Source organism: Drosophila mojavensis, unplaced genomic scaffold (genome assembly GCF_018153725.1).
Source record: "Drosophila mojavensis isolate 15081-1352.22 unplaced genomic scaffold, ASM1815372v1 contig_80, whole genome shotgun sequence".
Taxonomy (NCBI): domain Eukaryota; kingdom Metazoa; phylum Arthropoda; class Insecta; order Diptera; family Drosophilidae; genus Drosophila; species Drosophila mojavensis.
In genome coordinates this window covers 13,102,549-13,129,874 of record NW_025318906.1, presented here as the reverse complement: position 1 = coordinate 13,129,874, position 27,326 = coordinate 13,102,549, and the positions used below count along the sequence as shown (strand labels likewise).

At 38.3% G+C, this 27,326-nt stretch overlaps 2 protein-coding genes across 3 annotated transcripts; one reads left to right on the top strand and one right to left on the bottom strand.

Moving 5' to 3' along the window:
• The first annotated feature begins 1,367 nt into the window (after positions 1-1,367).
• LOC6579720 lies at positions 1,368-11,898 on the top strand. Its single transcript, XM_002005566.4, has 3 exons — positions 1,368-2,060; positions 11,123-11,329; positions 11,387-11,898. Exons 1-3 carry the CDS (start codon positions 1,985-1,987, stop codon positions 11,698-11,700), a joined length of 597 nt encoding a protein of 198 aa, XP_002005602.2. The 5' UTR covers positions 1,368-1,984; the 3' UTR covers positions 11,701-11,898.
• Positions 11,899-13,794: 1,896 nt separating this feature from the next.
• Positions 13,795-26,958, bottom strand: LOC6579719. Of its 2 annotated transcripts, none has more exons than XM_015163845.3 (7): positions 26,860-26,958; positions 23,368-23,558; positions 15,796-16,026; positions 15,417-15,739; positions 14,762-15,319; positions 14,323-14,509; positions 13,795-14,262 (listed from the first exon to the last, which is right to left on the bottom strand). In XM_015163845.3, the coding sequence occupies exons 2-7, from the start codon at positions 23,426-23,428 to the stop codon at positions 14,105-14,107; spliced, it is 1,518 nt and encodes a 505-aa protein (XP_015019331.1). In that variant the 5' UTR covers positions 23,429-23,558; positions 26,860-26,958; the 3' UTR covers positions 13,795-14,104. The 2 variants fall into 2 exon arrangements, with proteins under 2 accessions (XP_015019331.1, XP_002005601.1); XM_002005565.4 differs by having other exon boundaries at positions 26,924-26,947.
• Positions 26,959-27,326: the final 368 nt, after the last annotated feature.

Genomic DNA, 27,326 nt, shown 5'->3' with positions numbered 1-27,326 from the left:
TATATGTCAGCATATTTGTATGTGTATGTATATATAGTGTTAACATATTTGTTTAAATGTGTCAGATATGTATGTTTCACATATGTTTTGCCTGTATTCTGAGCAAGGGATTCCTTACCGCTAAATGTTACATTTAAAATACATAAATGTGAGTTACATGCATTAATTAGCATAAATAACTTGGGTTTGTTTAATTAACTACTTGAATTTCCCATCTTCAATCAGTGGAGATATATAGTAGATAGTAGTAGAAGGAAATAGAAATTAGAAAATGGAGAGACGATAGAAGGTAAAGGAAACTTCAGATTTCAATAGATTTTTCCCTTGCTAAATCATAAAAATCCTTATAAATAATAAATATACTATTATATATATACGGATATAACATAACACCAATATACTCTCTTCACTTTCCAAAGGTGTATATATCATAAATTTGTTAATTTATTAAAGCTAATCTAAGTACAGTTTTTCTTTTCGTGTCTCAAGCAAGCTATCAACAGTAAAATCTAAAATCAATCAGGAAACCAGCTGAGAGCACTTGTAAATTCGATTTTCCTATGATTATTATTTTGAAAACGTTTCCATATATTGTAGACATTCCATTAGCTGATTACTTGAGGTATTTTTGCCTGGCATTTCCGCAATTGAGTAAACCAGAAGCTAATAGTATATGCTGAAAACAACTGCCTGGCTCGCTTACAAAATAATCATCTGTAAGTAAATAATTTTTAATGACTTGAAACGATTAACGATGCATCGAATGAATAATTTAGATTTTAGATTAAATAACACGTCAATCACATGCTTGGATTGAGAACATGTCAGGAAACTTGGTTCAAAAGTTCTGACATCATAAGAAAAATGTAAAAATTCAAATAAAAAATTAAATAATATTTAAACAAATATTTCCACAAATTTTATATTAATAATTTCTATATGAAAATATTTATACTATATACAATATACGAAATATAAATTGAAACAATATTATTGTAGTACTTATTTTATATTATATCGATAAATTATATACTAAAATATTCTAATGTTAAAATGTTAAAATAAAAAATTAAGTATTGATTATTTACTTATATTTAAAAGAATTGTGTAAATAAAATAATAAAAAAATATTTAAAATTAAACTATGCTTCATCAATTGCAATTTGAATCTGTAATGGAATAACAGCCATTAGCGCCAAAGGGGAAGCCAAAGCATATTTCTCTTTAAATATAGTTTCGGCTCTCTTTAGCCAAACTCTCTGACATTGTGCACTGCCTCTGCCTTTGCCTCGCTCTCTCTTCAACCACCAGCACAACGCTGGGGCCAACAACTATGCGACAAACGGCATTCGTTTCAGCGCTCTTGCGGCGAACAGTGCAGTGAATCCCAGTGAGCCGAACAGACGAGAGCCGAAAGCCGAACAGTCAATAGCCGAAAGCCGAACGAATTGGAAAAGTTAAATTCATAAATTCGCGCCTCGCCGACAATGCGACAGAGGCGAGTTCGTGCAGTCAACTTTTGTGCGTAGACGCAGATCGGAACGTTATCGGCTGGAACTCTTCCCCTGGATTAACTGTGAACACAGAAAGTTTCTGGTGAAGTTCGTTTATCTGTGCCGGATTGAGTGAAGTGTGAACGGAGCCAGAAATCAAAATACTAAAATAACAAAAAATAAAGAAAGAAAGAAGAAGAGAATAAATAAATAACTACAAAGCAGAGTAATTACGCTTCTTTTGTGGAAAAGTGCTGAATATGTAGGCTGAAAATTGGGACATTGAACGGCAACGAAATCAACTTCAATAATTAATTACTCGGCAATAATTTGTGTGATTTTGTGGGAAATCACAAGAATAATAAACAAGCAACAGTCAAGACGAAGACGAAGACGTGTGACACAGTTTAAGAACGTTGCCAGAATATATTCCCCAATCTCCATTATCATATTACTTTCGAGTGTCGAGCAGTTAAGAGAGAACTACGAAAATGGTGTCGGGAACAGTCCAAAAAAATCAACTGCTGCTGCTGCTGGCAGTGTTACTGATCGCCCGATCTGCCCTGGGTAAGTTTTTGGTAGAGCCTACTATATACATACATATACGCTATATACATATATACATAATCCAAGTTTTAGTGCAGCGGAAATCTGTTGCAATTGTAAGCGCATAATCTAATCTCTGTGTGTGGAGACCCTTTGAACTGACTTGATCAGATTCAACTAAATACTAATGATTGTCTCTCTGTGTGTGTGTGTGTGAGTCTTTTGGAATTTATTGAACAATTTTTGACCTATATAAAGAGTATTCTACAAGTCAAATGCGCTGAACTTTGCGCGGCATTAAAAGATTGACGAAATACTTTGAGAACAATTTGCTGTGATTCACACTCGTGCCCGGAGGATTAGAGGGCGGTGCTTAAAATAGATTTATATGGATCCTGCTCTTGTGCAGAAGAAATTTGAATTTTCTATTTTTATATATTTCAATCACATTCTTTTGCGGTGATGACAACTGATTCACTCTGGGGAATGCCCAAAAAAGATCTACAAAACATCAGAGATTTCCTAAGAAACTTTATCATTTATCATTTGTGTTGAAAACTCTTGGCATTTAAAAGCAAGCGAAACTCGTTCCAGCTATTGCTCAATCATAGTGCACATTAAGTGAATAGATAAATATTACCTGTTTTTTTTTTCTTCTTTTTGCTAGTTGAATGCAAACTGTAAAATCTATAATTTATAGGCGAAAGCTGTCACATTAATGCAGTTATTTATCACGATCAATAAAGCGACTGCAGCGCCAGCACTCCCTCGATTACATACACTATATAGTATATATACATATATATAGATGCAGGCACTCATTCAATCGGAAGTGAGTATGCCAATTTTGAATGGCAGCGCGACGGGGTGTGTGTGTGAGTGTGAGTGTGAATGTGAGTGTGTGCCATTCATTCGCATATCGGTTACGCTGTTAATTATTCCATAGATGCCTAATAGGCGACAACACAACAAAAACAACAACATCAACAGGAAGCACAATGAATGAGGATGTTAGCAACAGTAACCAGGTAAACAGGGTAGGGCAGAGGGCGATATACCGCAGCTCCTTGTTTCGATTTTTTTTTTTAGTTAGGCAAGCGTGTCGCAGCAGCGTGAGAATGTGTGTTTTTCGAACAAAGAGAGAGAGAGAGAAAGATCCTCTGCTCCTCCCTGTAGCCCCTAGGCTAACCCCTTTGGCCATAAACAATGCGATTGCTATCAGTTTGATTGGATTGCCGAGGGTGAGCTGCCTTTGCTTGGCAGCCTTTGCGAATCTCCTAAAAAGTATTTCAGCCCCAGCTCAAAGGCTGCCTATGAAATGGCCATCAATATCGGCGCATTATAATATTGGGCTCAAATTCCATCGCCCTGACACGGGTAAATAAGCCAAATGAGGATCATCAGAATCGCTCTGGTTTGTCTTGTCTACGTTTACCTTTACCTTCTTTCTTCTTTCTCCCTTCTTCTTTCTTGTTTCTCATCACTCTTTGCTCTTTGCTCTTTTTCTCGCGGAGCATTGAGTTTCACGACTGCGAATCTGAGAATCGCTCGACAGTCGCCTCTCGGTCGATCACGACAAGGGGCTCGGTCTGTCTTTTGCATAATTCCTCTGGTATTTGCATACATATTTATTTTGGAATCTCTGACTCATGCCTCGTCTCGAGACAGCCATAGACAGCCATATGCCTATAGAGTAGATGCAGTAGATACGACCGCAGATACGAATGCAGATACGAGTGCTTCATGTAAGCCGCTCGATTCATGCGCATTGCTCATTCTCTGTTGGCTGTCATGCCTCAGATGGGGGCACTGTGGCATGGGTTGCACGAGCAGGAGGAGGAGGAGGAGGAGGAGGAGGCGGAGGTGGAGGAGAGGCAACAAGCCGCACAAGCAAAAGGCAAAAGCAGCAAAGCGAGTTAAACAAACTCGTAACCAATTCTTGACAATTAAAGAATCAATTTACTGAACTGAGCTGGCGAATTGGCGGCTCATGCTGCCACTGTTGCATGCCACCCGCCGCCGCCCCTGCTCCTGTTGCGGCTGCTGCTGCTGCTGCGGGTGCGGATCGGCTTGAGATAGAGGCAGGGTTCGACTTCGGTTCGAGTCGGCACAAGTATGTGTATGTATGTGTGTGTGTGTGTGTGTGTGCACTCAACTGGGGCAACAGCAGTCAGAGGCGGGTATTATTATTATTATTTGTGTGTGTGCTTGTGGCATGCTGCATTCAATGAGTGCTGCTTGAGTATATAAGCACTCATACAATAACTCTTACTCTTATGTACTCTCTCAACCTTCTATATAGATGTATAAATTGTGCCACATTAAAACATAAAAATTAATCGGTTTGATCACACAATGATGCTCTTGTTGATCATGATCATCATGTTGATGATGATGATTCAGCTGCAGCAACAAAAGCCAAAGAGTTTAGCTTCGTCTACAGACAAATTTCGTGTTCTATTGTATTCTAATAGAAAACTTGTTTGATTGATCTTCCTTTTTATACACATTTTGCGCTGAGCTTTCGATTTTCATTAATATGCCTTAATTGAATCAAACAAACATTTATGAATCGTTCAAAGTTCCTTGAACCAGCATTTTGGGAGAAATTATTATCGAGAATGCAGACGGAATTTTTAAAATAATTGATATTTTTATTAGAAATTTATTAGTTAAAAAATTTGCTAAAATCATAATTCTAATATATATTAAATAAAATTGAATATTAAACAATAATCAACATAATCATTTTGATTTTATATTATATTTATTATAATAGATTTCATTTATATTATAATTATTATTTTAGCGAATTTTTTTAATAATTAAAATTTATATTTAAAATTATGCAATTGAGAAGAGTCTTAGCTTAGCTTTGCTTATGGCTAACATAGCTTTAACTCAAGTCTAAAATTGCTAGAAATTATATATTATAATATTATGTATTAAAATAGTTTATATACATAAATATTCTTTAAATCTTTTTTTTTTTTTTTTTTTTTTTTGAATTGAAATAATATAGAATATATATAATTTTTATGGCAAAATATTTATAGAAATTTAATTTAAATATTTTTAGTGCATTTATTTAAAATATATAACTTTTTTTTTGTATTTGTCATGTACATAATAATAGAATAATTTTTAAATATATATATTCATATATTTTGTATAACATTTATAATATATATATAACTTTAAAAAAGATAACGAATATTCAATGAGAACTTAAACAATAGACTGCAGCAGATCTCAATACTATTATACATATATAACTGTATAAATACATACATATATACATATTGTTTTTTCAAATTTTGAAAATATTTCAATGCCTACAAAATGTGCAAATAAATGAATATTTGATGTTTTGGAAACCACTTTCATAAAATATGATTTGAGCTGCATGGGAATTCGATATGGCGAGGCTGGATTATGGATGGCTGTGGGGACATCGCGCCATTAGGTGGCGCACATGAAAGGGAATGGCCGAGGCGAAGCAATAAATAATACAAGAGAACTGGCCACAGAAAGAGGCGCAATGAATTAAAATGAAAAAGAAAGAGAAGAAGAAATAGAATTGCTGTTGCCTTTTGCGCTAAATAGTTGGCGGTGCTGGAAAAGGAGTGCCGCATATTAATTACATGCCACAGCTACAGTCGCAGTCACCGCCGCAGCCACTTGAATGGAACACGAGCCCTAGGCCAAGCCAAGCCAAGCCCTGCCCTGCCCCGCCCCCCTCTCAATGGGAAGCGCTTTTTAGTATGCGGCGGGCGTGCGTCTTCGGCTCGTAGCTGGACTTGGACTTGGATTGTGCTAGCTTCTATTGTTGACCTATTGGATCTTAAAGTACATACATGATGTACATATATGTATATGCACATGGACATACATACATATATGTATACATATAAATAACATATGTATATATATAGCTATGGTTCTTTTTTTTTTTGGCTATGTGCCCGCATCTGAGCACTTGGCGAGGCCGCAGCTCGGAGCTCGCCCCGCCTCATAAGTGCCAACACGTGCACTTTGGGCAACGGGAAACGCTGTCCATGTTCTCCCCCCCTGTATGTGCCAGAAATGTTTGAGAGGCGCTCTCTGGCTCTGATAATAACTCTGGCGAGGCACGCACAAGCGCCTATCAAATGTAACTGCTCGGCCGGCTAAGTGAAATCAATGTACTTCGTCTATATTTGGCTGCAACTCCCAATTGTAAGTGCATCGGGTTTCGTATCGTACATACTTTCATTTCTATTGCCTTAGCCACTTGATCGCCTGCAATTGAATATCGATTATGGGACAACACGCTCAGCCATGTCCCATAAATTCTGAAGCACATTGATTTGCATTTTATTCGATTCGATTCGAACAGCTTTCAATAATTGCCCAGCAAATGCGCTCGACAAACATCTGTCGACTCAATCCCCTTGACTGGGCACACGACACGCGGCCTTTCAACTCGAATTGTAAATTGTGAATGTGAATTGTGAATGCGAATTTCTAATGCCGCATTTCGCCTGCAACTGTGTGGGTTATTTGTCAATGGGTGTTTGTTCTGTGAATTTGCTGCACATCTGCCGTCGAGTTGGGCCAGTGCGTAGGTAGAGCTGCTTGGCTGTAGAGAGAGAGAGGCAGAGTCTCTGTTTGACTGTCTGTCTGGCTGTCTGTCTGTTGGTCCCTCGGGCCGTAACCTGATCGCTTTCAAAGAACCAGAATGCCATTATCATTATCCGCTTCGCTTCATGTCTCTATCTGCCACCATCCATCCGCCACACAAACAGCATAATTTTCGGCTCGTATAACGCACTCGCCAGTTGGCCAACCTGGACCCGAGCCCGAGTCGGGACTGCGCACCATCAGGGTCAGTCACGTAGGGGCTGGCTGTTGGAAAACCTGAAACAACACTACGAGACAGACAGACAAACTGCCAGACAGGAGATCAAAGATCAGAGCTCGCTGAGCGCTTTTAGGCCTCGGCCTCGGCCTCAGACTCGGCCACAAATGAGGCACTCGGGCGGCTTATCAGGTAGTAAAAACTGCTGCACTTGGATGATTCCAGTGACTGGCAGAATCCAGCGCAAAGGCTTTGCCCGCCAGGCTTATGGCTACCCACTGGTCAGCGTCATTCGGGTCAGCTCTAGGGGTTATTAGCCGAACATTTTTCGAGAATCATTCAGCCTATGATAAATTGTTTCTGGCCTAATTCTGAGTACCAATTAAAGCCAGGAAAAAAATAAAAACATAAATAGAAACAAAGCTACAGAAAAAAAAAACAAGATCAACTCACAATTGTTATCTTAAACACCAAGAGCATGAACAACAAAATATAAAAAAAAATAATAAACAAAAACTATTCAGTCCCATGGGAATAAATTTCCTGCAATAGAAATCTGGAACATTAAAAGAGTTTTTTTTTTTCTTTTTCCTACAATTTTAATAAATAAAAAAAATGCAGAAAAAAATGCAACTAAATTTCTTATCTATTATATTTATATTTAAAATTATATAATACTGTTGAATGCTATTTTTTAATTGCTCTACATTTATTAATATTGAAAAATGTAAAATATATATTATATAAAATTTATTAAAAATTCCTCATATAAAAGCAAAACAATTTTTTCAATATTTACTGTAGCAATCATTTTCTAAATATTTTAAATTTTTGTAGTCTTTTTTAATGCGTTTTTTAATGCTCTACATTTTTAAAGAATGTGATTGACATGAGCAAAGATTTATTTATAAATTTTTAGTAGAGAAGCAAAAACAATTTCTTTTACTATTTTAACTTGAAACATTTATAAAGAAGAATCTACCTACAACATATTTAAAATTTTTGTAGATTTTTCTTACACTTAATTTTTTTAATTTTTCTTAAATTTGATTGATATAGGTAAAATTTCTGTTTGTAAATTCCTGAATATCCACTAACAATATTTGTTTTTTTTTTTCGCATAGCAAAAAAGTTTTGCCTTCACTTTTAACTCTTTTTTCTTTGCATAAATAAATAATATATATTCTGTGCTGCATTATAATGCAAATGGCACATGGCACATGTTTCAGCGCTTGCCGAAAGAGTAAAGCCAGCAACTGCCCCCTGGCTGCGGCATATATCAACAGCAGTCTGCAGCGGCCATTGTGTTCCCGGTTCATTGGCGTTTTTCTGGGAAGCGAGAAGAATTTCTTATTATTGTTACTTGGGTTGTTAATGGCACGAAATTTACGACAGAGCGAAGTCGATGGGGTCAATGCGTATGCTCTTTCTTTATTATATAGAGGAAATTACCGTCCAAGTGAAATGTGCCTTCAAAATTTTCAATTCATTTCAAAGTTGGGGGCGGGCGCCAAACTCAAGCAAGTTCAGTCAACTACACTTGGCTGTCGGCGTATCCGCTATGAATTAAGTTACTAAAACCCAAGTCCATAAGCGTGCAAATACCCTGTAATAGGTTTAAATCGGGTATGATGTGCTTAAGAAAACTGTTTTACTAAATGAAATATGAAATATTATATTTATTTGTATATTGTTCGTTTCTACTAAGTTGCATCAATTTTATAGGGTATTCTGCTAGTCGTGCCTTTCTGCAGCAACTTTATCAGTTGTTTGTTATTATGCGAGTGTCCGATCTATATGACAACTAACAATTTCAACACGCAACGCTGAGCAGCAGCAGCGACGGCGACAAAACTGGCTATAATAAAGTGTGTGTGCGTGTGTGTGTGTGTGTGTGTGTGTGTGGGCAAAGAATAATACAATAAAGAAAACAATAAAAGAAAAACCAACAGGCATAATGCAGTCAGTAGCTGAAACAGAGAGAGAGAGAGAGAGGGAGAGAGAGGGAGAGAGAGAGAAATGGCAGCAGCGAAATACGAATGTAAATTTAAACTTTTTCACAATCGTCCAAATGTTTCCCTCTTCCAATTTTACTCCCGACGCTTTGTCTGCCTCGAGGAGCGAGGGTGTGATATATATGAGTGTGTGCGGGTGCGTGTGTGTGTGTGTGTGTGTGTCTGGCCATGCACTGCAGTTGTCAGAGTGAAAATGGACATTGTTGTGAAATGCTATTCGATTTTGTGTCCACTGTCGACACCACTAAAACAAAGTAGCACAAAGTGACGCCGACGTCGACTGCGACGCCAGACAGCCAGCCAGCAGTGACAGTGGCAGCAGCTACAGCTACTGTCCGCATAAGCCATGCCACCAATGTGTTGGCCGCATGCACACATGTGGGTGCGGCGATCGGCCGACCGACACGGGCTATGCTCGGTTTAGGGTGGGGGTGGGGGTTGGGGTTGCTGTTGTTGTTGTTGTTGTAGTTGTTGTCGGCTGGCGCAGTGTTTTCTCTTTCCATTCGCTTATTTTAATTTTTTGTGTGCGAGCACCCGAGTTTCAGTTGACCCCATTTCCGTGAAATGTTTTTCCATTCGACTTTGACAAAATATATACACACACACACACATGTAAACACCAACACACAGACAGTGTGAGTATTTATATGAGCGATATAAAGGAAGCAATGAATATCTGAAAATGTGAAATGCGAGCAAAAATATGCGAATTGGCTTAACTCGACCGTGCGCAGCTGCGCTGGGATCTGCAACTGCATCATTGCTGCTGCGTCTGCGGCTAAATATGTACAAGTGTGTGTGTGTATCTGTGTCTGAATATGTCTGTAATTGCATTAGTATCTGTAATGCAGCTACATCTGTGCGGCTGCAGTTGCATCTGCTTCTGCACTTATGCATCTATTTATATATCTGCATCTGCATATATCTGAATATATCGAAATATATCTATATTTACATATAAATATGTATCTGAATATATCAGAAAGTGTATCTGTATCCGCATTTGTATTTGTATCTGTATCTGTATCTGTATCTGTATCTGTATCTGTATCTGTATCTGTATCTGTATCTGTATCTGTATCTGTATCTGTATCTGTATCTGTATCTGTATCTGTATCTGTATCTGTATCTGTATCTGTATCTGTATCTGTATCTGTATCTGTATCTGTATCTGTATCTGTATCTGTATCTGTATCTGTATCTGTATCTGTATCTGTATCTGTATCTGTATCTGTATCTGTATCTGTATCTGTATCTGTATCTGTATCTGTATCTGTATCTGTATCTGTATCTGTATCTGTATCTGTATCTGTATCTGTATCTGTATCTGTATCTGTATCTGTATCTGTATCTGAATCTGTATCTGTATCTGTATCTGTATCTGTATCTGTATCTGTATCTGTGTCTGTATATGTATCTGTATCTGTATCTGTATCTGTATCTGTATCTGTATCTGTATCTGTATCTGTATCTGTGTCTGTATATGTATCTGTATCTGTATCTGAATCTGAATCTGAATCTGAATCTGTATCTGTATCTGTATCTGTATCTGTATCTGTATCTGTATCTGTGTGTCTACATTTACATATCGCTATAAACATATCTCAGTCTCCCTCTCTTATCATATCCGCTTCCGTATCTGTATATTTACCTATCTCGCCCATCTGCATCTCCATCTCTATTCACATCCACATCGCATATTGCTCTATTGAAAACTGTATATAAGCTATAAAACAAACATCAACATCAGCACCGCCTGATGAGTGCCCCTAATGCATTGGCAAAACAAAAACTTCCCGGTTTGAATTTCAATTTAATTGAAACGTTCAAGTGATTAGCCACCAGGAAATGTGGGTCATAATGGACCAGGTCCAGTTATAGCTGCGGCCAACGCGAGTTTTGTTTGGCTTTTGTTTCTTTTCATTTCATGGCTGTTTTTATGGCCCTATTGTTTTACCAAATAGTAATAATTTTTGTTATTTTGAATATTCCCCATAGTTTCGAGATGCGCTCGTAAAACTTCAGATAATCAGATCGTAAAAGAATTCCAAATTCAAGGTTGAGCCACCCACGCTTTTGTGTGTGATGTCGCCTGCGGTCTGGCTATAAAGTCCAATCTTTAGTGTTCCGATTTTTAATGACAGACCCAGACACATTTGAATGATATATTTTATGAAGCTTTTTCAAATAATAATTAATGTTTCAATAATTGTCTTTTGCACTTCTAGGCTACCCCTCAAATGCGGACAGCGATGATATGATGCTGAATGACGATTACGATTACGACACAGATGAGTTGAGTGCGCCCAGTCCACAGACAAAGCCCACAGGTGTTGTCAAGACCAGCGAAACAGGATTCCGCAACAGGACTCTGACCCAGCGGGGCATACTGGGCGAGGATGTTGTGCTGAAGTGTGATGAGAACATCACAAAAGGTATGTGAATTCAGGTCAATCGACTGAAATTGAAGCTAATTGAAATATGCATTGCAGAGAACGTCATACTCTGGTACCAGGACTCCAAGATCATCACCAGCGGCAGCAGTGTGGTGCTGCCCAACTTCAGTCTGAATCCGCGAAACTACGATCTGACCATACTGAAGGCGAGTCCGCAAAATGCCGACACCTACTACTGCCAGATCCTGCCCCAGAACATATTCGTGGCCACCAAGGTGGTGCTGGGCGATCATTCGCTGGACGTCATTACGCCGGAGAGCTCCAAGTCCGGCCAGAGCAGTGCGCACCGGCTCGCGCTCTTATGGCTGCTGTCCGTGGGACTGGCTCTGGGCCATCAGCTCAAGCATTAGTTAGGTTTAGTATTAAGCAGCGCTTTTTCTATTAAATATAAAATCAAAGAACAACAAAAGTGTCCAAGGATAAGCTGAAATTGCATTTCTGTCTCCCATTTGTCTCCAATATGAATAAGTAATTGTTAATCGTGCATTTTGCTTCTCTGTAAAGACAAACGATTTATTTATTAAAAACCAAAGTATACAGAAATTAAATTAAATTTTGTTTGATTTGTGAATCAAAATGAGGGGAGATTTATGAATTATTATATTTGTATTTTTAGTTTTTATATTTCGGAAAATAATATTTTTATATGAAATTCTATGCTGAAAGTCAAGAGTTGAACTGATTTAATTTTGTGTTTTCAGAAATCTTAATAATATGGATTAGATAGATATTGCTTATATTCATTAGTATACTTACTTACGAGCAGAAAAGTTATCTTAAGCTGAAATGAAATATAGAGTATATATACTCTTTAACACTTAAATTACCAAAATATAAAAATTGAATATTTGTTCTAGATAGACCCTAAAAATGTAAATTAAAACTTCTGTAGTGCACGTAACCTCTTGTTTAGTCTCTTCCAGCTGAAAGACAATGAATGGTCTGAATTTCATCCAAAGGCTGATTTTTCGCATGGCATATATCAAATTTTGCATATTTTTACATTGATAATATAAGATAGGAGACAAATATATCGCTTAACTAGAAATAAAACAGTTCAGTTCTCAAGCAGGAAAATATTTAATTTGAGTTTCAATTCGGAAACCCTTTCAAATTTAAGCTCCTTTATAAATTAGTGATTCTTAATGAAACGACTTTTACTTGCTCCATTTAAAAAAATCCCTAAAAATGTTTAAATCCAATTATTCGGAAGAGTTTTTTTGTTTGTTTGCTTTATTCATATCGGTATATATATATTTATATATTTTTTTTAATTAATATTTTTTTGTTTTTAATCGTCGCATTAACTAAATTAAAGGAGACAAAATTACAATATTTGTTTAAGACACTGGCTTTTAAATATGTATCCATGTATGTATGTGTATAACAGGTCGGCTCTCGAAATTAACTTTTGCACGTGGCAAAATGTCGTATGGAACTTTTGGCGTTTAACAATCTTCGTTTGTTCTTCTTCTTCTTCTTCTTCGTCTTCTTCATTTCTGCGTTTAACATTTCAATTGGCACATTTATTCTTGATTTCTTTTCGATACTAATATTATGATTTCTTAAATAAAATATAAGTATACAAAATATATATATTCATATATTCTCATATCTGTTTACTTTCTTGATTGTATGTGAATATATATATACGTATATATACATAAAAAAAATATATATATGCGTATATATATCAACGATCTGTGTGGTCAGCGTTTGCATGGCAATTTTTTCAGGTATTGTAGCGAACAAATTTCAATCGAAGCCCAAACGAATAAGCGACTAAATTCTCCATCCTCTCTTCCTCTATCTCCTCCTCTGATTATATAGATATCTGTAGTTATTACATAAGTACTCTGCTCTTAACTATAAGTATCATTCGGGTTCCTTAACTCCCTCCCTCCCGCCTCCAGCCTTCTGCTTACTGCTCCCTCTTTATCCATATGTATGTATGTATGTGGGTAGGTACACATGTATATTTTAAGCTTTGGTCTAGTTATCGTTCAATATTTCAAATGTTTACATTATTCGACAAATTATCATTAAATAAAAAGTTCGTTTTTATTATTATTACTAGTATTATTAATATTATTATTATTCCCTTAGCGTAGCGCTCGGCTATATCGAAACATCCTCACTAGATCCTCATTTACCCTCATTATATGTACATTCTTCATGTTTGTTTGCGTGTGTGTGTTTCATTCTTGCTATTTGCTGTTTCCGGTAATTTCAGGATACTACGCCATACTTCCCACACTCCATATGGCTTCTCAGTGTTAACTATCCTCACATACAACAAACAAATAAATATTACATGCTAAGTTTTGGGCGGTTTTCAACCGATCATCGTAGTTAATTTCATCTTAACATTTAATTAAACTAAACTATTGCTCCTCCTCCTCCTTCTACTCCTCCTACTGCTGCTCCTGCTTTTTCTATAGTTGGCACAAATTTTTTCATTTCTTTTTTTTTTTTTTTTTAGTGAATTATGCCTATGCTCGATTGAATTTAGTTTAACATTAACATTGAACCCCACGATCGGGGCCTGTGAGGCGCATTAGCATTTGCATATTTAATTAGAATACTTGGGTATTTTCTTTCATTTCTTTCTATTCTTTTGCATTCGCATTTTTTATGGATAAGCTGCTACTGCCAGTTGGCCGGGTTCAAGGCACAGCACAAGCAAAACATCTAACTTCAAATACGTATGTACAGTTGCCACGGCCCTGTTTTCCGCATATACTGATCGTTCGCTTAGAGTCGCAGCAGTGATATACTAAGTCCGGCTAGCATCGCAATGGGCAGCAATTGCTTCGTGCACGCCGCATTCGTCTTTGAGCTGGCTCCGACTCCAAAGCCCGCACGCACCAGATCCTCCGGCGGCACTGCGCCCTCATCGATTTCCGTGGATTCTGTGTGGGACAAAGATCGTTATTATCTAGAATAGATGATATATATCTCTCATAGATTACCCTCTTGCTCCTTGATCAGTATGTCGTGCTCGGGCGAGAAGTGGGACCAGCCCGCCGTATTCTTGGTCTTGATGCGCGCATGCCACAGACCGGGCGTCAGTTCCATCTGGTGCGTGATCTTCCAGATGCCATTGTCCTTGTCGTGACGCTGTGTGTGTATGATGGAGACGGTGCTCCATGTATACGACTGCAAGTGGATGTGGTTAATGAGGAATCTATAGAAACTATATGCAGACTAGGGCTAATAATATCCTTATCAGACTTCCTTTAGTCAGTTGAGGCATGCATGGACGAATTATTTATCATTATTGAAAATCAATTTCACATAGTCTCATTGAAGACCAAATTGCGTATGCTCCATGAAACTTTGCGAAATTGATAGAGTTTTCATATATTTCATTTAAGTGTAGCCATATATCTCTAAAAGCTGAAGACCCACCATGGAGAGCTTGTAGTCCAGCATGGCCTCGGACAGGGGCTGCAGACTGCGGACGAGCCAGTGCATGGTGACCTCGTTGCCATTGATGGAGCTGTTCTCGAACTGGGGCGTCTCGGGGCTGTAGCTCAGCTGGATGCGCACCTCGTTGGAGCCGATGGCATTCTCGACATGGCACAGATACTCGCCCAGATCGCTGTCCTCCACGTGCTTGATGATGAGCGTGGTGCGATTGTGCTCCTTGTGCAGCGAGTTCTTAATCGAGTACTTCTCGGACAGGGACAGCGTCTTGCCGTCCTTGATGAAGAAGCTGATGGCAATGGGACTGGCGCGATAGTCGCAGTAGAGCTCCGCGGTGTCGCCCTCGATGGTGTTGACGTGATGGCGATGCGTGGACACCTTGGGGCTGTACTGCACATCGACGGTGACCATGCCGTGTGGAGGATCGGCGCTGCCATCGTCGCCGAGGCACTGATAGACGCCGGCGTTCTCCTCGTCCACATTGTCCAGCACGACGACGCCCTCGGCTGTCTCCTTCTCCGAGGTGTGCAGTCGCTGGCCCTGCAGAGAGAGAGTGGGAGAGTGGGGAAGAGAGAGAGGGAGAGTTTAGCTTGGGGGCAGAACTGATATAGGTTTCGCTGCACTCATTCGTTCATACATTGAAGGACCACTTAATGTCCGTCTTGGTGGGCAGGAACGTTTGGCAGACGAGCCTGTGGTGGTCGCCTTGCTTGAACGTCTGCGATCGATCCGTGACATCGCGACCGTCGCAGAGGATCGACAGCTTGGCGCCCACACTCAGAGCTGTGTGCTGCCTCACGCCCTGCGGCAACACCTCGCAGTAGTAGTCGTCCGCATCCTCCCGCGTCACGCCCGCAATGCGCAGCGAGTTGTTCTTCATGACCTCCACCCGATTGTTGATCGCACTCTGCCCGGTGGCCAAGAGCGTGGTGTTCTTGTACCACAGCGCAATGTTCTTGACTGAAAGACAACTCCCATGAGTTACGTAAAACATAGCTGGCATAGCTCACACATACTTTGAAAGTTGCGCGCATCACAGTTGATGGTCACATCGTCGCCCGGCCTGGCCTGAATACTGACGTCTGATTGATCGAAGTAGGGCGGCAAGCTCTGCACATCCTCCACTATCTCAGCCGGCGGCCCCTCTGGACTCGTCGCGTCGTCATCGCCATCGTAGTCGTAATCGTCGTCCTGGTACTCCGGCACAGTGCTGTCCTCCTCGCCAATCGGTGACGCACGGCAGAGCTCTGAAAGCAAAGGCGAGAACGAGAGCGAAAGTCAGTTTAAGAGGAAGACCAACCAACAGCGAGTCAGCTTTGTATGTAGGTGAGTCGTGAGTCATGTTCGAGTTGTTAGCTCTCGAGTGTACAACATATTTACATTACTTGTTGACATGGGGTGGCTCTTAATTGGAATTGATAAAACTCACACCCCATCTCACGGTACTGAGAACCGAGAACCGAGAACCGAGAACCGAGAGCCAACAACAAGTTCGGGTCATATGATCTACAGCTCTACAGAGGAAATCGACTTGCGAAAACGGCGACAAACAGAGCGGAACCAATTGCTGAGCAAATAACACCTACAGAGATATCTATAGTTGGCCAGGAAGTGCAGGTATTACGCTACAAGCTCATTCGTGACTTGGTCACGAATAACCTCGACTCTAGATGAGTTTTATTTCCTGTCTTAGCTGTAAATATTTCATACATTTGTCATACAATATTGCTGAATATTGCCATTTATCTAATATAATTAGAGAGAATAATCCTAGCCACATGTATCCTTTGCCTTTTCCATTGATACTAATTATTCCCGCTCATCTTAAGTAATTAATTTCCTTTAAGCATGTCTCATTCTTGATGATTAATGCTCTTAGTTTTATTGACTCTATGACGCTGACGACATTCTCTCGGAGACAACAAATTACTCACTGAGATGAGTTCGTCTAGAAAGAGTTGCGTTGAAGAGGTTGAGGCTCTTTATTTAATGAATTAACATGCATTTTAGAGTTCATTAAAATGCTAATAAAATTGCGATGTAATGAAATTGATGATAAATAAAAATAAAATATATATCTAAATAAATAAATTAATATGTGAATAAACAACTTCACAGCCAAATAACCCAATACGAACATAAATAAAGAAAATCATTAATGAAAAAAAGTTAGTTAATTAATTAAATAAATATACAATATATATATATAGCAACAAAAAAAAATTTTTTTTAAAAATAATAATTAAGAAATCTAAAAATCAATATAAATATAAGTAAATAAAATAATGCATATATGCAAATAAATAATAATAAATAACACAAAAACTATATGAAAAATAAACCAATTCAAAGAATAATAAAAAATAATAATTAAAAATTGATCATAATCAATAATATTTAATCAATCAACCAAATAAACAATTATTATATATATTACATATTTTAAAAAAAAATATATATATATAATGTTTTAATTTATTAAACATTAAAAAAATCTAAATATGTTTTAAATATTAGTTATGTATAAAAATAAAATAAATAATTTTTTTTATTTTAAATTTAGTATATAATAAATTATATAATATAAAAATAAATAAATGAATGAATTAATATAAAATGTTCATTTAGCTAGCAGCGCCAGAAACTTAATTAATAATTATAAGTAAATTAAGCTTATGAAGCAGCAGCAGACATTGTTGAATATAGTCTGTTGCTGTTTTTTTTTTCACAAGTTACTAAACTTGAGTCTAGTATCATTTCTAACACATTTAACCCATTTGAAGCAGTTAGCTGTTCAAGTCATTTAGCTTCTATTCTCTAGTCCGTTTACAACTCTCTAAATTAGCACAATTTCTATAACGACAAAGTGAATTGAGTTTTGTTCGTCCATTCAGTCTGTCCCTCTCATAGTTCCTCCCTCTCTTTACTCGTCGCTCCATCCTCGTTAAAGTGATATATACTTAAAAATAAATTATACGTAGTTTTCCTAATGGCACACATAGATAAAAAATTTTTTCAATTTCTATGAAATCGATAAATATCTACAATAAGTAATCTCACTCACTGAATCATATAGAAATCTATAAAAGACCCCAATCCAATGAGAATATATCTCTAAACATTTATTATTTAGCTGCAAGTGAAACTCATTTTGAATAATTTAGCTTTTATCTGCATAGCTTAGCTGTAACTTTGGCAGTAAATAATTAATTTAGCCAGTTTTTATCTGCATAGCTTTAAATACAAAATGGGGTATAGACTCAATAACAATAAAGACAGCCTGACTGCACAGACATCAAGAGGCGAAATTGAATTTGATTGGCTCCCAACTCAATTGTCTACAATAGCGAAGTTGGCCATAAGCAAAGCTAATATTGGTTTCTGAATTACCTGCACGTTGTGAGAGACGCTCGAAATATGCAAATCGAATGACGAATTTATCGCTGCAATTCAGAAATCGCCATTAGCGCTAGCTATAGACCATTGTCAGGCCCCACATATGGGCATGGCCATAGTACGAGTGAGATCTAACGGCAATTCCGATCTCACGACTCATGGCCCACGCCAATGAGTCATGGGCATAGCGTCATCCGACGAGCCTAATTTGGCTATGGGATGAAGCGATGCGTCTGCAAGGTAAAGGGATTACGCAAGCCGAGGTTATCAGAGCTCGATATATAAACAGTTGCCAATTGATAGCGATAGGCAGTTATCTTATCCAAAACCCACACAAAGATAGACAGACAAATTTAAGCTAGACGGCGGGTGAATGAGAGAGAGGGAGAGAGGGGGAGTGTGCGCCTGTGGCCAAGACCTTTAACTGAGATTGTGAAATTTCGTTGCCTGAGTCAAGGCCAAAAGCGTCTCAGCCCAGTTGGCACTCCATGCCCAGGCAGCAGTCAATTGGCTCTTGCGTAAGTGGGTCACCGCGAGGGGCGACCCTGACGTTTGCCACATGCGTCAGCTACCGCTGCCGCTGCTTCTCTCTTTTGGGGCGCATTGTCCTTGGATCGATGTCAGAGCCAGCCATTCATCCACTCAACAGTCTGCCATATGCCGCCCCATGCTGTCAGCTGCAATTCCAATACTCAGCAAGGCGACAGGACGTCGCGGCGCCAGCCCCTGCTCCTGCTCCTGCTCCTGCTCCTGCTCCAGCCACTGAATGTGGTCCACCCTGCCCGAATGCTGTAATAGCTTTGCCCTTTGGCAATAACTTGTGCGAGCTCACGCATTTGGGTCTAGACGCGCTCCGCTCCGGTCCTGGCGTCACTCAATTGCCATTTACAGTCTCGATTGCTCTTGAATTCCTTGCACTCAACTGTGTCAAGGGATGCAATTCGTCATGCCCGAGCCAAGGATTTGGCCGAGCTCTGGGCGTCTTATCAGCGCCCAAGTATAATATCTTTTATGACCTTGTAAATATAATTGTCTGAGCTTTTTATAATGCGTGCGCAGCACACGCACTGTTTTCCCTTCACAAATATGTGAGCAGCTCGAGCATTTGAGCCACATTTGGCTTATTTATGGCTTTCATTACGATAAACATGCTTGGGCCCGAGATAATATCTAATGGCCCACCTGCCCGTGGCTCCAGCCGAACATGGTACAATTTTGACATTTGCCCATAAATAGTTGATGCATCAGACATAAATTTGGAGCTCTCTCGCAGATGCGAATACCTCAGATGCGATTAGATGGCACCTATATATATATATATATATATATATATATATACATATACACAATATAAAGACGGCGTCTGTGGGACATATCAGTAAGGTCGGTTCGCAGAGATAAGATGAGCGGCAGGCACGACATTCAATTCATTCAATTTAGTTCAAGATGATGCTCGATGGACACGTATTAAATGCGAGTGCGTGTTTTTGTTATTATTTCTTTATCAACGTGGATGATGAGAGCAGTAGTGGTGCAGTGGTGTAGTGGAGCAGCGGTGCAATCGATATGTTATTTCGTGTCCTACATATGTTGGTCATACACACACACACACACATACACATATATACATGTATGTCTATATGCATGTTTATACAGATACCATTCGGCTATGGGGTCAGATCGTAAACAAATAAAACGCCATGTCTGTTGTCTCAATGAAATATGCTTATAAATAAATATGAACTGCTTCGCTCGATGCTTGCCAATTCCATCGACAAATTTGGATCTGTCTGTCTGTTGTATGGATAAACCGAATACATATCTCAGTATATACATACATATAGAGACAGTCGATTTTGGCTGCTGGGGTCATAAAAGTGCCGCGGGCCACAGACGGGTTAATCGCGCTTCGTAATGGGAGCATGTCCGGCGCGTGTCAGACCAAATATTTTAAAGAGAATTATATGCCAAATATACATATAGATAATCGAGAGGCGATTCTTAAGCTGAGATCTATAAATGATTGTCTGCGCTTATTGGAGCAGAACAAAAACCAGCTGAAAATCAATTATAATCTTTTCACTGTTTAGCTCTTGCTGAAGCGTGAAAAACCTATGCGATAGTCGTGCTCGTGTCACGCGCCCTGCTCTAGGCTACAGGCGACTTAGTGCCAAAGGCGTAAATTGTATGCCCCATGTATTTGTCCATGTACATAATGCGATTCCACGAATTTGCATAACGTCTGAATTTAAACAAAACAAAAGGAAATAAAAAAGAAAAGAAAACGAAATTTAATTGAAATCAATTGATTTGGCGGTGGCAAAGGCAATAAGGCAATGGGCAACATTTCTATATATCCATATGACTATATGTATATATATGTACATATATATAGATAGATATGATGTATACTTATATATACATGTGTTTCTACGTAAACCCCTGACAGTGAACTGGGAAATATGATTTGCACACGGATCAGGAAAAGGCGTGGCTTCTGTTTGATCAAATGCCGGCAATCGAATCAAAATGAGTCAAAATGAATAATTTTGCATGCGCGCATGGATGTTTCATAAATATTCGAGAAATCAATTGCAGACCAAAGCTTGCAATCAATATGTATTTAATTGAAGCAGTTTTATGCTTCAAGCATTTCAAATGCTAAAAATAAATAATTATTATATATACATATATATTATCTATAGATATATTTTTTTTTTTAATTTATTATTTTTTTTTTTTTTTAACCCGCATAATCGATCAGCTAATAATTTTTGCCTCTAAATATATTATGGAGCCTCATTATAATCAACTTATGCAACGTATGAAATGCCAGCTTCCCATTTCAGATTTAATTCGCAAATTTGATTATTGCTTGCAATATAAGCTGACAAACCTTATCAGGAATATTCCTAAATAAAAATGCATGATTTTATTATGAACATTCCCTAATTATATGCATAGAATATTAATATTACTTTTCTAGGAAATGCAAAATTTCTTAGAAATGATTTCAATATAAAACCCGAACTCTTAGTCTGACATAATTATTTTGATAATAATATAGAAAATCTTTTAATATTTTAAGAAATTGGAATTTTTTGAACGATGAAGTAATCAAGAAGAAAAGTTTTACTTGCATATCATACACTGTGCAATACGAATTTGTATGATATTTTGCGAAACTTATTGAGCAATTTGATAGCTATGATTTTTTTGCAGTTTGGCCCTTTACTCTGTCTAATTTATTATATTGTATTTATTGAGGCATGCAAATTTTAGTGAGACTTTTTATCGAATTTTGTAACAGACCCATTATTTTGAAAACAATTTTCAATGAAAATTAAGATTGAGATTAATATATATATATATTTTTTTAATGTTTTGTATTTTGTAATTTTCTGTAATTATTTTTAACTAATTTTTATTTATTTTATTTATTTATTATTTTTTTTTAAATTTAATTTTATTATTATTTTTTAAATTTAATTAAATTTGAAATGAATAGATAAAATAAGTTGTTAAAAAATGGACTATTTAACATTAACTAAAAAAGAAATATGTATAATTTTATGTTGCACGTATTGTACGTATATTTTTATATTGTACATATTCTAGTATATGCAGAGATACCCTAGATTACAGATACTATAGATAACGGCAGTCTAAACACAGATAACACAGATAGAGATATTCTAGGGACAGTTGCCCTACAATCAGTCACCCTATATACAAATACTACCACGATTACAGTCTCTGCAAACTGTAAATGCACAATCGAGAAAATTACTTAATGCTTGCGCAATTTATAAATGTTGTAATCATCATGAGTTAACAAAACATAATTTTCGTACAGCTGTCTATTAAATCAACATCCATCAAATTCTTTCAAATTTTTTATGCAACAACTAAATTTCCAAATATTTACAGAGCCAACCATAAATATGCTTTGAACTTGCATAGAAAATGAGACTATTTTGATATATTGGGGTGTATCTACATACATATGTATGTATGTACATACACATGTATGTGTTCGGGTGTGCAAAGTTTTTTTAGCTGGAAATCATTTATATAGTATATATGCTTGGGGTTGTCAGATTTCGACATGCCTTATGCCTTATGCCTTATGCCTTCTGGCTTCTGCCTTATCGCATGCCTAAAATTGGAAAAGCGCACATTTAATTAAAAATTTTGTTCATTCTTGGTGGGCCGTTTGGCCAAATGGCAACCAATGAGTTGGGGCCCGGCCGCACAGCGTGTGTAACCGCGGAAACCAGAGAACTGGATGAAAGCAGAGATCGTCTGAATAGAGAGAGCGGTAGAGCGAGGAGGGGAAAAGTGGGCGTTCGTTGTCTTCGCATCCATTGCCAGGCACTGGCTGCGTGTCTGGCATTAGCAAATATCTGACATCAAAACTGGCAGCAAATATTTGCTCTTCTACAAGCAGAGTAAATGACTAAATAATAATGCCAAGCGCTCACTGTTTACCGTTATCAATGTTTTATGAAACTCAACTTTCAGCTAGATAAGCGTTCGACGATAAGATATGCTGCTTGGCATTTCATTTAGCGGCTTAGCTTTGGTATATTCAGGTAAAAACCCACGTGCTGTACACACACACACACTCACTCACATTCACGCTGCTATAAATTAATCAGAATGATATGTACGCATTGCTCATTGCTATTAATATGGCAAACGCAATGCTGGTAATTCATAATTTTAACGCACACGTAAAGCCCATTGACAACGCCTCGAGCTGAGCAACATCTGAAATACCTGTGTAAATTAATCATTGTAAAATATTTTACTTATATTTTATGGCCATAAACAGTTAGCGAAACTTTCCCCAAAAGTATTCAAAAATAATAAATTCTAATGCAATTAGCTTTGGGTTTGTTAAATTTACTAAAAAAATACCATGTCAACATTTTCCTTAATAAAATCCAGTTCTATTAGCTTTAAGCTTAAGCCAATATCTAGTTAAGTTTAGTTAAAGTTTTTCCTATATCGAACTTTATTTTTTAGAATTTATTACTTAACAAATCACACTTTATATGGCCTATAAATCCATCTATTTAAGGGGCGTTACTCGCACGACGTTCTCTAGGGTTTAAGTGTTAATTAAATAAATCCAATTCATATCTTTGGTACATATCATTCGACATGCCAATGCCGTAGAGACTTACCGCCATAAAATTGTCCAATTAGCAGACAAATGAGTAACATCCACGTCGTAGCTCCTCTCATTGTTATCACTTTCAGCTTTTTTTTTTGTGTTTTTCTTTTGTTTTTCTGTTTTACTGTTTTGGCAGCTCACGCACTATTAAAATTTGTATTTGCTTTCGAGTTTGGTGCGCTATCGGAGGTAGATTGTTAACTGCAATTAATATGTTTGTTGGAAGTCGATTTAATTAATTTGCCACTAAATTGCTACAACAATCAATTGTCGGCCCAATCGGGCACCGCAAAGCCAACGAAATTCTTCTATTTGTTTTCGTATACGTATCGCGTCGTGTTCACCGGAAGCTCAAAAATTGGCTAAAGCCAAAATCAAAGAAAAACGCGCGCGCGCGCGCAAATATTGCAGTCGAAATCGGACGAGAAAAAAAAATACCAGAATGAAGAATGAAAAAATAAAACGAAAACAAAAACAAAAACCTTAACCTATAGCCCGAGTTGCTTAAGCTGGAATTCGCAGCTGTGCGCTAGAAATCGCAGCTTCCAGTGGAAGCTGATTGACAGCTGAACGGTAAACATGGCTTTTAATATTCGCCTTGACGATTATGCAAGCGCTGCAGAGCGGCGCGGCGGCGAGACTCACTGATATTATGATCTCAGTGCGAAAATTAGAATTCGCTCTGCTCACTAATTCGCCGCAGCGCCTGACTGCCTGTCTGCCTCTCTCGCGCTCTTAATCCCTCTCTCCGTCTCTCCTGTGGCGCGCTCAATGCCAAACCGCTGCAAAAGTGGGTCGTGTCGGGTCGATGTGGTGTTTGGGCTGGGCGTGGCAGGGGGGGTATGCCAAGTTGAAAAGCATGCAAATATGTATGCATATAAATAAATTAATGTGCAAATGCGAAAAGCTCAAAAACGAAAAATAACAAGGAAAAAACCCGATTGTGAGCATAACGAAGCCTCGACACCCTTTCCAACAGCAGAAACACTTCAAAATAAACAAAGCTAATTGACAAATAATTGCAATATTAGTCATAATATTTGATACTAATCAATCTGAGTAATTATTCATTTTGTGCAGCATTATAATTTCCTGATTGTATCTCATCTGCACTGACAATGCCAATGGATTCTCTCTGTTAGCGTATGCTGATGCAAACATCCAAATAAACAGTTGAATATACAGACACAAACACACACACACACATATATGCAGCAGCATGTTTGCATATGGTATACATATATATAAATATAGATATACTATATGTATTTGCAACACTTCGCAATCAGCTTTTAGTTTGTTGCATTTGCTAAAAGCAGCTAACGAATACCAAATATTCATTTTTCTATTCACATATTTACCCTTCGCATAGGCGAACAATTGGCGGATGAACGTTAGCTTCGAGTTCCTATGAGTGCTATTTGCTTAAGTGCTTTTTTGTTATATTCAGGGAAAAATTTGAAAGTATTGAGAGGCTTACTATTTGGAATCTTAACAGAACAAAAATGGTTTCAACCATAGAAAATTCATTTAGAGCGCTTGCCCTGCCCATCATGTGATACACAATCTGCAGTTAGAAAGTACGGTTATCAAGAATGACGCTTTTCATTTATTTTTATCAATGGTAAACGTGCAGTCAGTCTTCAGGCAGTTGGACTTTCGATTCTTGCGAGGGTCGATAAGTGCATATGACATTTTAAATTTAACCGAATGGAAAAACTCAAGGAAAATCAATATACTTTTAAGCCCTTTTTGATATGCTACTGAATTATGTTTTAGATCTTGAACCAGGCATCATAAATTGTATGATAAATCAAAATTGTGTTTTTCATTTCAATCAATATTTAGTTTAATTTATATTTTAATTATGGCAAGCTAAAATCTTGTCTAAAAAATAAACAAGTCTTGAATTGAAGTCACGTAAGACAAATGGGAAAAACTTTGGCATTCGCAAAGCTTTGGCACTCAGAATGTCTAACTCAAGTACTCGCCAAGCAGCTCTCGCTCCCTCGCTCCTTCACTCACTTACTCAATCACTCATTCACTCACATGCTCTCTCTCTCTTTCTCTCTCTCTCTGTCGTACTTCTGCGTCTTAAGGCGAGGCCTTACCAATCTTGCTTGCTTGTCTTGTTTTTGGTCTTTTTGGCGTTTGTTTATTTACATTGCGCTCCAAGTTTACACACACACACACACACAGCAGCAGCAGAGATGCACTTGTATGCGTGCGTGCGTCTGTGTACGTTTGTGTAGCAGCTGCAGCTGTGCTCCGTTTGCTATTACAACGATTTTTTGGAATGGGAATCAAAACTGAAAGCGGGAACTGAAAACAGAAATGCGCGCCTTGCAAATGGAATTGAAAACTTTTCGTACTGTAAATAAAAGCAATCGATGTTTTCTGTTCGCTTTTTGTACTCCTTTACTCCATCTCTCTCTCCATCTCCATCTCTTTCCCCCATCTGTGGCAGCTGCTCCTGGTGCCCTACAGCAGCCGCCATTCCCCTTTCCATTCGCCCATATTCCAATTTCCATTTCCTTTCTCGAACAACTTTCGGTGCCGTCATTTCGCTTTCGTTTGCCTCTCGCCGCATTCGGCTGGGCTTGCCGGCAAACAGCGGCGACAGACGACATCGGCTGCCGCGGCTGCAGCGACTGCATCGAGTATTTTTTACATTTTTCACATATTTATAGAATGCGCGGCCAATGCATTTGCATTTGCATTTGTATTTGCATATTGCACAAGCCTGACGACGACGTGTTGTTGATTTTGTTTTCGCTATTGTTGTTGTTTTTTTTGTGTTGATAATTGCGAGTGCCAAAATGCATTGGGGACCACAATTCGAATGCGCTTTGGCAATGCCGCAATTGCTTTAAGGCTTTCAGTGGCAACATTTTTTGTCATTATGAATCACAGCGTCCATGGAGTAGCTCTTTGACTTTGGGGCAGCTGCAACTGCCACCGTCGCCGCGGCGGCCAGGGCCAGGTAAAGAATGGATAAAGTGAAGTGCCTGTGCCTATGCCTGTGCCATTTACAGCAAGAGAAACAGGTTTTGCGTTCGCCTGCGACTGGTCGTTGAGATGCGAGCAACGCGAGCAGTGGCAAGAGAGTGAGAGAATTGGAGAGATGAAGAAGGCGCAACAACACAAACACAAACAACGACTACAACAACAAATATTCGGCTAAAGCGTTACAAAAGGCAACCAACTGGAGGCGACGACATATTGTACGAGCAATTTTGATTTACGACCAGGTAATGCCCGTGCACAGATGCTCTTCCAGTTGGTAGCACTTGCACTTGCAACGCTTTCGCTCAACTTCGTGACGAACTTGTGCCCCTTTTTGTCTTCGTTTAATTTGGTTAAATTTGTTTCAGATATCTGGCGTAAAAAAGCTCTGGCTCTGGCCCACGTTAAATACGACTATAAACACAAACACCACACATACATGTATATGAGTGTGTGTGTGTGTTCGCGCACAAAACAAATTGAAGTTTTCAAGTACTTAATGGTAGTATTGATAGGAGTAAATAGTATTTTCAGCTGTGCGCTACGCGCTCTTTGCGTACCCGTCGCGATGCTTTTCGAGCGAGAACTGACAGACATTTACTTTTCAGCGCGTGCTTGGATGCCGTTTTGGGAGCCACAAGCAAGCTGGTACAAGTGGAATGGAACGGCTCTCTTGTGGCTGCTGTTGTTGTCGCTGCCGCTGGGGCAGGTAAACAAAAATTTTATCTTTTCCGCGTTCCTCGAATGGCGCCAAATATATCTGAGCGAGAGAGATAATCGAACTGAGTGAGCGTGGGTCCAGAGAAGATGCTGACAATGTCAGTGTCAACTGTTGTTGGTTTTGCACTGATTGGAAGCCCTACACTGAATAAATACCCACTAGCTGAGCATGAGGGAATATTCACTTTAGCATTACACATATGCAACACTTTGGAGCTCATGGCGGATACTTTATTTATTAAT

Bases quoted from the DNA above. Each gene is read 5' to 3' on its own strand.
- LOC6579720 (XM_002005566.4), top strand. From the start codon at position 1,985: ATGGTGTCGGGAACAGTCCAAAAAAATCAACTGCTGCTGCTGCTGGCA. The intron at 2,061-11,122 runs GTAAGTTTTTGG...TTGCACTTCTAG, and splicing joins GATCGCCCGATCTGCCCTGG to GCTACCCCTCAAATGCGGAC. The intron at 11,330-11,386 runs GTATGTGAATTC...TATGCATTGCAG, and splicing joins TGATGAGAACATCACAAAAG to AGAACGTCATACTCTGGTAC.
- LOC6579719 (XM_015163845.3), bottom strand. From the start codon at position 23,428: ATGAGAGGAGCTACGACGTGGATGTTACTCATTTGTCTGCTAATTGGA. The intron at 15,320-15,416 runs GTATGAACGAAT...CTCTCTCTGCAG, and splicing joins ACATTAAGTGGTCCTTCAAT to GGCCAGCGACTGCACACCTC. The intron at 14,263-14,322 runs GTAATCTATGAG...TGTCCCACACAG, and splicing joins ACTGATCAAGGAGCAAGAGG to AATCCACGGAAATCGATGAG.